Genomic DNA, 11,863 nt, shown 5'->3' on the forward strand with positions numbered 1-11,863 from the left:
CTTAACGTGCCTCTTCACAGACTTTCTAGAATTATACGGCATTCCAAGGTATTCTTTGACAGACTTTTCGGAACGATACATATTTTCTTCCGGGCTTATATAATACTGCACAAAAATGTTAAGGCATAAATTAGTTTTTACGAAAAAGCAATTACACATATTCAACAATTTCCTATGTGAATTGACAAAATTGACATGCTCTCTTTATTATTGTAGAGGTGTACAATTGTATACGGGTCTCACTTGTATTAGAGAGTTATGAACAACTGTCACTGTTTGTGCTCACAAAACATATATATTTACTAGTACACTTTAAAATAAAGGAGGACCTACTGTTGCATATAAGCTCTATTTGTATTAGAGAGTGAGTCATTTTTATGTGTCAAATAGCTTGACCAATACAATAAAAGTGTATTAGTACTTGTTTTATACCTTGTCAACACGACCAAATGTCTTTCTATCTGGGTTGCTGCGGGTTACTGTGTAGTAAACCCACGTGGAAAGCAACCAATTTGGTCGTGTATCTTCCACCACGGACGGTTGCATCATGTTCGGTATTTGATTATTTTTGTCGTCATAGACAATCTCAACATGCGATTTGGATGATTCAACTGGCAATGTATTCAGGTCAAAGGCATCGTTGGGTGATATGTCAATTAAAACTGTTATGCAAAAAGTGAAAACACATCAGAGTCAATAAGGATCATTAAAGTGCTCTTACAATGACTATGAACATTAATTTTGTCATTATACGTGAGAGAAAGTGCTAAATTTTTAATTAAGATTGCTAGGTGTGATTCATGTGACGTAAAATGGTTCGCTTTCATGAGTTTTGTACCTTCTACGTAGACCATTATGCTTTGTTGGCACAACTAAATGTCAGTGTACGGTACTCATTCTTACCAGGCTACAGACAGTGTGTGTAATGTAGCAGTTACTTATTCATATATAAATATTGAAAGAACAAAAAACAAATAAAAGAATAAAAACAACATAGAAAACTGTTTCAGTTCTAAAAGTTAAACATAAATTTAGGAAAGTATTCTCCATTAATATTATTGTTTTTTTCTTATTTCTTTACGAAAAATGAAATTACCTTCGTTTTATACTTTCTTTTCCAGTTTCATTATTAACTCTTTGATTAATCTAAACTACCTATTAGCACCCTCTTTGTCAATTAAAAAAAAGGGTGAAAGAGCTCAATTAGCCTTACCAACAAAACTAAAAAGATAACCAAAATAAAAGTTATGGGTAATATAATAAATTAAAAACAATAAAATTTACTTTTTTTTTTCTTTCAAAGCCTCACAACTAGATAACCATGTAAGTTGCCCCATTTTCTCTTCTACGTTTTTCTCTCAAATAAAATAAGCTTTTAGTGAATAAATAGTTATCCAGAAAGAGTAGTTAAAGATATGAACAGCATATTCAGTGACAAAAAATAATTTGAAAGTTGTCATTAAAAAATTTTAGCGACCATTTTATATTTTCTCTCTTTGTAAATTTTATTTTTAAAATTATGATAAGCACATTTATAATGTGTATGATTGTTCGTAATAATAATAATCGTAATTCATATTCGTAGAAAAGAGAAATTGCTACGCTTTAGGAAACAAAAAATAAATATAATATATATATATATCATAAAATTTTAAAACAAACAAAAAAAATATTAAGATTAGATTTGGATATCTCTTCGATTTAGAAAAGATGCAAAGAAAGCAAGCTCGAAACGATTGATCATGTTTCAACATGGACGAAGTTAAAACAAAACCTCTGAATTAAATTAGATATATGAGCTCGAAATTAAGTAATCAAAAGAACGATTAAAAGATGATTAAATGTTAGGGTTATAGTTCATTATACCTCTGTTCAAATTTTGGCGTCCAGATGTGATGGATGATGGTGTCATTCTCTTCAACAAAATCAAAGACCTAATTAGTGATTCGAAATACTGTATAACCTATAGTAATCTGCAAAAGAATGATTTTTCCTAGTTCTACGTACATATATGATTGTCTTCAAGTTATTTATATACGATATTATTAATTAATAATGGGCGATTTATAAAAGAAAAAAAAAAAAACAAGGGGCGGTACTCCGAATCTGGTTTTGGAGGCTTTTGGTAAATCTATTATGGTACAGATTTTTTTCCAGCCTTTTGACCATTACTTGTCACTTTGGACATTGACTTTCATCTGATGTCGGTTTCTTCCAGCAAGAGCTACTTTCGACATTACCTACAAATATGTGGTTTTTTCTTCTTCATATATAAAGATTATTGATCATGATTTAAAACTTTTAAGTGTAATTAATTTTGAAATTATAATTTTGAACCAAATATTTACGTAAATGTAGGGAGGCTGACCACCTACTCGAAAGTGGCCTTATGGGTGCCAATGGTATCTCTGGCGTCGGGTCACTTTGACCCAAACCAGAGACAAGATGGCGATCACTGGTGATCAATCACGATGACATATGTAGAAAAAAACACAATAATTTCTAAAATTCCTTCAAATTCTAATGTATAGAATTCCTACAAATTTCCCTCATTTTCTAAACAATAATTAATAAACCAAGAAAAAGTAATTAAATTTCTTAAGTGTTATACGTACAAAATAAATATATATACAATTGAACTTGATGGGATACGCATTCTACAAAGCTAATTTCAACGATCCAATTGTCAAGCTTGTTTGTATATACGTCGAGATCGCATATGCCAAAAATTGCCCGGGACAAACTTTTTCAACGGTTATAAACGAAAAATCACGATTTAACTATAGTTTTAACTCCGATTTTGATGATTTTTTTTATAGCTACACTCCTTGACCGTATATGAATACAATGAATGAATTCGATCTCCAATTTAAAATATTTACACTAGTGGATATCACAAAATCTTTCTGTTATACTTAATGAAAGTATAAATAAATTTGAAGTGTTAGTGAATCTATCATTTTGATGGGATACGTATTTCACGAAGCTAATTTCAACGATCCAACCATCAAATTTGTTTGTATATACGTCGAGATTGCATACGCCAAAAATCGCAAAAAAAAAAAAAAAAAAAAAAAAACATTCAGAGATCAACTAACGGGACAAACATTTTCGACGGTTATAAACGAAAAGGCACGATTTAATGGTTATTTTAACTCCGATTTTGATGAATTTTTTTACAGCTACACTTCTTGACCCTATATGAATGCAATGAACTAATTCGATCTTCAATTTAAAATATTTACACTAGTGGATACCACCAAATCTTTATGTTATACTTAATGAAAGTATAAATAAGTTCTAAGTGTTAGTGAATCTATCGTTTTGATGGGATACGCATTCTACGAAACTAATTTCAACGATCCAACCATCAAATTTGTTTGTATATATGTCAAGATTGTATACGCCAAAAATCGTATAAAACAAACATTCAGAGATCAAGTAACAGGATAAACCTTTTCGACGGTTATAAACGAAAAATCATGATTTAACGGTTATTTTAAGTCCGATTTTGATGATTTTTTACAGCTACACTCCTTGACCCTATATGAATACAATGAACCAATTCGATCTTCAATTTAAAATATTTACACTAGTGAATATTGCAAAAGAATGCAATTAAAACTTAGCATACTTACACTATACTACTACACGGAAGAGAAATAATGGACAATACCACTATCAGTATGATAAATAATAATATGTAGATCATAATCTGAACAACGGAAATATGTGACAACATAGAAGCTTAACCGACTGATCACGTGCTTTTGGTTTCATGGCCCGGTTTGTCTTAGCTAAGAAGTTTGTTTGAAAAAGGGCTTTTAAACTAATACACTTCTAACTATCTTTGACAAAAAAAAGTTAAAATGAATTCGAAAATAACACTTCCAGCGCTTTATAAAAGACATGCTATGTGCTTCTAATAGAAACATACTTCCAGAAAGGGCTTTTGAAAAATGCATTTTAAAGGCTTCCCAAATGCCCATAGTATTGCTTCTCCCTTTTTTGGCTTGGCCCCTAAATGCGCCCAAAAAAAAAGAAGTAATATCCTGTATAATACTAGTAAAACACCACTTTAATAAAGAAAAATTATATGAACAGGAAAATATAAATGTCACAAGAGTTGTTTTTGCAAAATCTCTACCAGCATATTGTGCAATATCCTATATAAATGTCGTTGACTTTGTGCGACGAAGACTGGCGTCACACAAAACTATTTTGTACTCGCTTTTAGGCTTTATGGTAAATTTTAGGTGGGTTTTTCATTTGACAATATTCACTCTAGACGTTACCACTTTTGATCAATTTTTATGGACTCGAATTTTCTTTGAATCTTTTAGTCTGCATCCAACGGACCAATTGGTTTTGGCCTTTGATATAGGTCGTGTGGCCAAATATTTTTTATTTTTTAACTTTAACTCTTTCTTTCCCTTTCACCCCATCTTCATTCCATCTTGTTGCCCGCTCTCTCCGACAGATGAAAAACTGAAGCAACAGAAAAATTGGTACGACTATACCAGGAGACCAGGTGAAGACTGGTTGCGGGCTACGCTCAAGTTCGGTGTCGAACTAGAAACACAAATCTACCCCATATGGTTCGGCTCCATGCTAGCCGTCTTCCCAAAAACAAAAAATAATATTGGGTTGAAAAGCCTCAACGCACACTTGACCCGGCCCAGCCCAACATCACATACCCCTGTCTCGTGAAACAAATACAATCAGTGAAACCGGTCCTATTCAGTTCTCAGCCCAGCACACAGACAGACCTCCCAAATGTCATTCCCCGAAGCGTCGGGTCGAAATCTGCACGGGGATCGACGCTCGAACTTTTCTGACCACCGCGCCGGAACCCTACACTCCGATTTACCCCCTGATCCTCTCCTCCGATCGGGCTCCTTCATTGACGCTACCACCACCACCTCCAATGGCCGAACCCCAAACCAAACCAAAAAGCCCCACAAGGCGTCTCAGCAGTCGAACCGTTCGGATCCCGGGACGGGCCCGGATAGCACGGAGGGAGGGGCTGGGCGGGTCAAGCGAAAAGCGTTTACGGATTCTATGGAGAGCTGGTTGCCACAGGGCTGGTCCGTGCAGGAGAAAGTTCGGAGCTCTGGTGCAACAGCCGGAAGTACAGATAGGGTAAGTTTCTTGGTTTAAAAAATGCCTGTTATCTATTCAATGAGCTCAAAATTTGGAAATTTTGATTTGTAATATTTTAAGTTAATTATGTGTTGGTTTGATGTTGATTAATGCTGGTTTGATGACTCTGTGAAAAGAAAATGGAGAAAGATTTTCGATTAGATTCTCTGTTTATTATTTTGAATGGAAATTAGATTCTGTGTTTAAACCCATTAAAAATGAAGCATTTAATACTTGGTGTTTTTATTTTTTTTTTAACAAACGATAGCCTCACAATGGGTAGCAATACTGTGGTTTCGCTTTGACAAGGATTGAACCTAAGAAAATAAATAAGTAAAAGGGCTTCAGTTTTGGGTGAAATGTTTGGTATTTATGGTTGAGATATTGTGTTTTTATAGGAGTTGGTATTTAAGTTTTGTATTACGTTACTAATTAGCTTTGATTTCATCCTATCTTGCTGCCCCGGATGTTATACAGTTACAATTAAAAAGTGTCTGTTTGTCGAATCTGCTTCAGCATTCACACGTGTATTTTGCTTCTTTAATTGGCGTTGGGGAGGAAAATGTGTCTGTTTGTCAAATGTACTTCAGCGTATACACGTGTATTTCGCATCTTTAATTGGTGTTAGGGAGGAAAATTTTCGTATTGGTGTCATTCTCTAAAGTCAGAGGTTGTATTATCTTATGTTTGGTATGATTATGTGACATTTTGCACTTTGCATTGCCAAGAATGTGCTTTCTGGGTACTCCATTTCTGGGTTGCATAAATGACATTCTGGGTTATCGCAAAAGAAGTTTTGTTCTCTGTTATTATGTGATGTTTGCACTTTGCACGGCCAAGAATGTGCTTTCTGGATAGTCACGAGGACCTATTGGTTCAAGCTATGTTTAGCATTTGTGGCACATTTACAACTTTCACAATGCGATTGTCAGTCTGTTCGCATGGCCTTGTTTCGATCAGTTCCCGTGGCTTTGTATGGTAATGTAATGAATGAACAAAAAAAAATGATACAGTGCTGTATAGAAGGGCCCGTACATTCTATTGAATGCATTGTTTTACTAGTTAATTACTCTTTCTATATAGTTTGGTATGAATCTTTTTTGTGTATCATAAGGATCAGGTCTTAGTCATTAATGAGCTGACATTATCAATCGAATAGTGTTTTTTACCCAACGTGTTATGTTGCCATTTAGTCATTGATAAGTTATTCCAGTAACCACTACCCAGAAAAGCCACATCATTTTTTACCCTTCTGAGATTTGTATATCTAAGAAGTGGCTTACAGTTCCTTCCAGAAACAAATGTATAGTAAAAGGAAGGAAGATAATACGACGCTAGTGTAACAGAAAAAGTTTTACACCACTTATTAACTGTTTTAGGATTTTTTTTTTTTTTTTGCAATGGCATAAGAACTTGCACTTACTTGCAGATGGCATAAGATGCTTGTCTTTGTTGCAGTGTTTTAAAAAACTAGTTTTAAGACTCGCCTAGGCGGTTTGGCTGTAAAGAAAACGCCTCTAGCCAATGGGAATGGGCTATAGACTAGCCTAAATGCCTAGGCTATCGCCTCATGTGCATAGGCTATCGCTTCATGCGCGTTAGCCTCGGGCACCTAGGCGACCTGGCCGTTTGAATTAAAAAAAAAATAGCCCAAACCCAAAACGACGTGGTTTTTATGAAATTCATGCTAATTTTCTGTTTCTAACTTTAGTTTCTATTAGTTTATTTAGACTTTATGATGTCAGTTAGAGAAGAAATAATAATAATAATAATAATAATAATCAAATATTTGATTACTTGGGGCTATTGCCTAGGCGAGGCTATCCAAACACCTTGGCTTCGCCTTCGCCTTTTAAAACATTGCTTTGTTGTTGCTTGCTGTTCTTTTATTCCTTTGGTAGTTCCATTTTAGACAAATTAAATGTTGGAGAAATATAAAAATATCAGAGATTGCTTTCCAGAAATCAAGTCTGAGCAAGATTTAAATCATCTGTTGCAGTATTACATTGATCCAGTCTCAGGTCGCCGGTTTCGGTCGAAGATAGAAGTTCTTCGCTTTCTGGAAACGGGAACGATTAAAAAGGCAAAAACAGAGAATGCTAGCGTTGACAAAACAGTGAGTCAGAATTGATTTTGCTGAAAGCGGTAACCTTTCTCGGTTTTATTTTTCTTAACCCTAATTTCCAATTTCCGGCTACCTTATTTTTGGCAGTCTGTTGAGGGTTCTGGAAGCCAAAAAAAGAAGTCTAGCGCAAAACCGAAAACTTCTGCGTTGAACTTTGATTATGACAATGTGCCGGAGAAGGTGGAATGGGTTCTTACAGCCTCTTCCGGAGAGTCCTGGACACCCTTTATTGATAACAAAAAGGTCCCTGAATCTACCTCAAAAGAATGGGCTGCTGCATTCGCATTAGTTCCATCCAAAAAATAGTGTCCACCCTCGTCGGAAACATTTTGAACCCTCCTGCTGTATCACATAGGTTGCACTGCAGAAAACGGTCACTCTTTTTGCCAACAAACCTACACTGACCAAAATTAGATCCTCTTTCTCCGTATTCCCTCCCTATTGATCTTTTTTTGGTATCTTTTGGATCGAAAGAATTCATATCGCAGGACAGCAGAGCTCATCGACATTGTTTTTTGGCATTTGGATTTTTTGGGTACAGGGATATTAAAAAACCGTCTTATATTTTCCTTTGTTGTAGTTTTTTGTTTCGAAGAGATGCTATTGGCACTCCAAAACTAACAGTAAGCTTGTTGTGCTCGTGTTCGAGTGTATGTTAGTGTAATCGTATTTTGGAGTACATATAACAGTTGTCTCCTAAACGTACATGTAAGTCATGTCTAGTTTCATCTGTTTCCTTCTGTTAAGACGGTTTATTTAGTAGGGATATGTGAGTTTTATGTTTTAGAAGAGGGGAAATATAAAAACAAAAGAATGATTTTCCAACAATCTGATTAACATTAACTGTTGGTCTAATCCAATGGTTATTGTTAAGTTTTGGATTGTCAATTGTTCATACAGCATTTTATTTATTTATTTTTGGAATATTTTGTTTTCTCAAAACATTTATTTTATTAAAGGTGTGTGATTCAAGCATTCTATTTTTTTTTATTAATTTATTCAATTAAACGGTTAGAAAGAAAAATAAGAGATCACTACCTCTTTTAAATGTTTGTTTCCTAAATATCACATTATAGACAGGAAAACCCTGGCCAGTTTTGAAACTTGTTGCCCAAGGAATCTCTTTTTATTTTTTATTTTTTATTTTTGAATTGGATATCAATTTGGAATCTTTGCCTCTCACATCAGTCCAGTACTATGCACCAACTTGGAAGAGTGTTGGCGTGAGCTGTTTCCTAATTTGAAGTTAATATTTTAGGAAAATTAATGAAAATGACTTGAAAATTTTGAGTTTTAATGATAAGAATAAAATAAAGGGTAAAATGAATAGTACCATGATTGACTTTTTAGTGTAAAAATGTGGTTTTTCGTTAAAGTGAATAGTAACGTAGGCTTTTCGTTAAAACTCCCTAATATTTTATTACCTTTTACAGTCTCAGTGAAACTATATTTCCTCTTGTAAATCTCTAGATGCATATTGCTCAGTGTTTCAACCACATTGTAAAAAAAATTTCTAAACGAGAACTAATATAGTAGTTGAATTTTTTTTTTTTTTTTTTTTATGAAGAAGATTACGATATTTTATTCATTGATAAAAGGGCATTACAAATACATATCATGAATTTGGCCCAAAAGGGTCCTTGCAAACTAGATCTAAAAATATGCCAATAAAGCATCACTAATTGCAAAGTAATGAGTCGACTTCAATCACTCAACCGAGCTTATTGGAATCCGCACGATTACACAGATCAATAAAACTGTTAAACATCGTGTTACAGGAGATCATGTGAGAACAAAACCTCAAACCATAAATTGAGATAGGGTGTACGATGCCCATGGATCAATCACATCACTTAATGAAAGCCACGATCCCAGACCACCAAATGAAGTAGTTCTAGCAAATCAAATAGCTCCACCCTTCCCACATAGATCCAAAAGAGGCAACACCCCAAAACGAAAATTAAAATCATGCACTCTCCTAAAGAGAGAAATCAAACTAGTAAACTCTCCTACATAGAGAAATCAAACCAAACTCCAAGACAATTCCTGGAAATTATTAAACAAACAAAATAAAAGGATAAAATCATGTTGTCACTCCGCATCATTCGGACATCTGCATGGCATATCACTACACTGGCTAAACCCAAAGTGTCGTACTTATTAAACTCAATCGCAATGCAATTCGACATCTTTCATGACTTCCCACTTCAATCTTATATCGAAGGTGATAATTAGATCCAAAACCTTGTGTTAACTATGTGTGTGGGTCAAAAGATAACGACTATCATGGTGACTACAACGCTCACAGCGACAGTTCAACTTCAAATAAAGTAAACGGAAGTGAGAGAGATGAAATGAAAAATAATTTTTAAGAAGATTGCTGTTGACCCCAAAGCCAAAGACAGGAGCGGCAAAGAATTTTTCCTTTGATTTTTCTCTTGATTGCAGATAGCAGTCGAACTTGTTGCCTTAGGAAAATAGAAGTTAACCTCCCTCCGAATGGAATTAAAGTGCTGTATTTATTCTTCTTATTAAATAACTAGGGCTAACAAAAGCCCTTCAATTCTTTGCCCACTCTCTTTCTCTTATAGACTTGGAGAATGAGAAAATAAGAAAGCAATTGAGATCGTGTCTTATTTCCTACTTAACTTTAGGAGAAAATAATATCTAGGTTTATTGTCAAAAATAAGTTTGCTTGTTCAATTATGTATTTCCTGTTTTGAGTTCGTTTATATCTCGTTTCTATAAATACCTTCTTATTGAGAAGAATAAAGAACTACAGGTGCATGTGAAAGTTTATGTGAAAGCTCAAATACTTTGTTTAACTATCATGAATTCCTCTTCTTCACGTCCTCCTTCTATGCCTACTCATGCTTCACCACCATCACCTTCTAATCATGACAAAGCTCCCTAATGTTGGAGCATGGGTTTATCCTTAGTATGCAGTATGAGGCATGAGGACGAAGTTTTCGGAATGCAGTATGAGCCTTGGTTGTAGGATTTGGAAGGGCAAGGGAAAGGGCTTGTGTTGAGGGTTTGGAGAGAGGGAACGTGATGTGCAATTGGTTGGAAGTGACCGAATTTTTGGAATTCTAACCAGGGAAAAAAAAATCGTGAAGGGAGGCTTTGGTGGTCAGTGGAGGTTATTTATTATTCTGAAAAATTAAAAAGAAATTAGATATATATATATATATATAATAGTTAATAGTTTATTTTAGAAATAATAGCATGTGGGAAAATAACATTTTGCTTTTTTTTTTTTTAAACTTTTTATTGTGGGTGAGGTTATATGTAAGTGGGGAAATAAAATATTGGGATTGTTTACCGCCTTCAAAATTTAGTAAGGGTAAGGTCATCTTCAACCGAGGGGTCCAGAGGGCCGAAAATAGCCCGAAAACCGTCTTGAACTGAGGGCTAGGCCAGAGGGCTCGTGGAATCTGAAGGGCCCAACGAAATCTGAAAGGGCCAAAGGGCTGGAGGGTTGGCCAGAAAATAGAGCAATCATGTTGATTATAACTGACATGAATATATTTATATTAAAAATTAAATATATTCCTGTCTGTTATAACCGACAGGATTGCTTAAAAAAATTTTGACTAGCCGTTGTATTCAATTTTATTTTTTTGGGCCAATTTTTTTTTTTTTAATTCTTAAAAATTCTAATTTTTTTTCCTATAAATACCTAAACCATTCATTAAATTTAAGTTCTAATTTTTTTGGTTTTTTGGGCCAGTTACCATTGTAGTTTTTAAATTTAGGTTGTAGTTTTTAAATTTAATTATTGTTGGATTTGAATTTAAGTTGTTGTAGTTTTTAAATTTAAATAATAAATTATGTTTGACCCTATGACCCTTTGGCCCTCAGTTGGAGATGGTTTTTTGTGACAGGGCTAAAACGAGCCCTATAACATCTTGTACTATTCATTAAAATATTAATATCTTGGAGGGCCAGAAGGCTAAAATGAGCCATCTGACCAACCCTCGGTTGGAGATGGCCTAATGGTATGTTAAAAATTTGTAATAAATAATGAGATGAAAGCTACTTTCTTGTGCAATGATGGTGGATTTTTCTTAGCAATATGCTTGTGCAGTTTTATGTAACAAGAAGCCTATTTTAACTCATTTATAGTAACTCAATGACAAATTCCAAAGATGTACTTTTAAATTGATAAAAATTTGTAATGTCCATGTGAAATTAAGCACTTATCTGTCATGTGCAGGCTACCTATAAGAGCATATACAGAATAATCTTTAAGTCATTGTTTAGTGTAATAAGCATGAGCGATTATGTAGATCTATTTTCAAAAGACGCAAAAACTACAACACGTTATTTATATAGAAATATTTAACCATTGATGTATTTTTTTTCTACCGTAAGACATCATCGAATCAACTACAATAATGAGAGATCAAATCTTAATAAATTAATTAATCAATTATGATCGTTTCGCCCTAAAATGATATGCAAAATTTTCTAGCGTTACATACTAAATTCCTTTATCGTTTAACTTCTATTTGCGTTTTTAATTGTCTATTATTATTTTCGTTCGTGTGATACGTCAGAACGCAGTAGAATTTTTGTGAACTCCAAGTGGAA

The 11,863-nt window shown here is 34.1% G+C and overlaps 1 protein-coding gene across 1 annotated transcript; it reads left to right on the top strand.

The window, feature by feature from the left end:
• The first annotated feature begins 4,683 nt into the window (after positions 1-4,683).
• Positions 4,684-7,995, top strand: LOC137743699 (methyl-CpG-binding domain-containing protein 5). The gene is made up of 3 exons (XM_068483631.2): positions 4,684-5,142; positions 7,142-7,258; positions 7,355-7,995. Exons 1-3 carry the CDS (start codon positions 4,777-4,779, stop codon positions 7,571-7,573), a joined length of 702 nt encoding a protein of 233 aa, XP_068339732.2. The 5' UTR covers positions 4,684-4,776; the 3' UTR covers positions 7,574-7,995.
• Positions 7,996-11,863: the final 3,868 nt, after the last annotated feature.

The sequence above is a fragment of the Pyrus communis genome, chromosome 11 (assembly GCF_041283825.1).
Source record: "Pyrus communis isolate YQ-2024b chromosome 11, ASM4128382v1, whole genome shotgun sequence".
Classification (NCBI taxonomy): domain Eukaryota; kingdom Viridiplantae; phylum Streptophyta; class Magnoliopsida; order Rosales; family Rosaceae; genus Pyrus; species Pyrus communis.

Coding starts and splice junctions, on each gene's coding strand:
- LOC137743699 (XM_068483631.2), top strand. CDS start 4,777: ATGTCATTCCCCGAAGCGTCGGGTCGAAATCTGCACGGGGATCGACGC. Junction 5,143..7,141: donor CAGCCGGAAGTACAGATAGG/GTAAGTTTCTTG, acceptor CATCTGTTGCAG/TATTACATTGATCCAGTCTC. Junction 7,259..7,354: donor ATGCTAGCGTTGACAAAACA/GTGAGTCAGAAT, acceptor TATTTTTGGCAG/TCTGTTGAGGGTTCTGGAAG.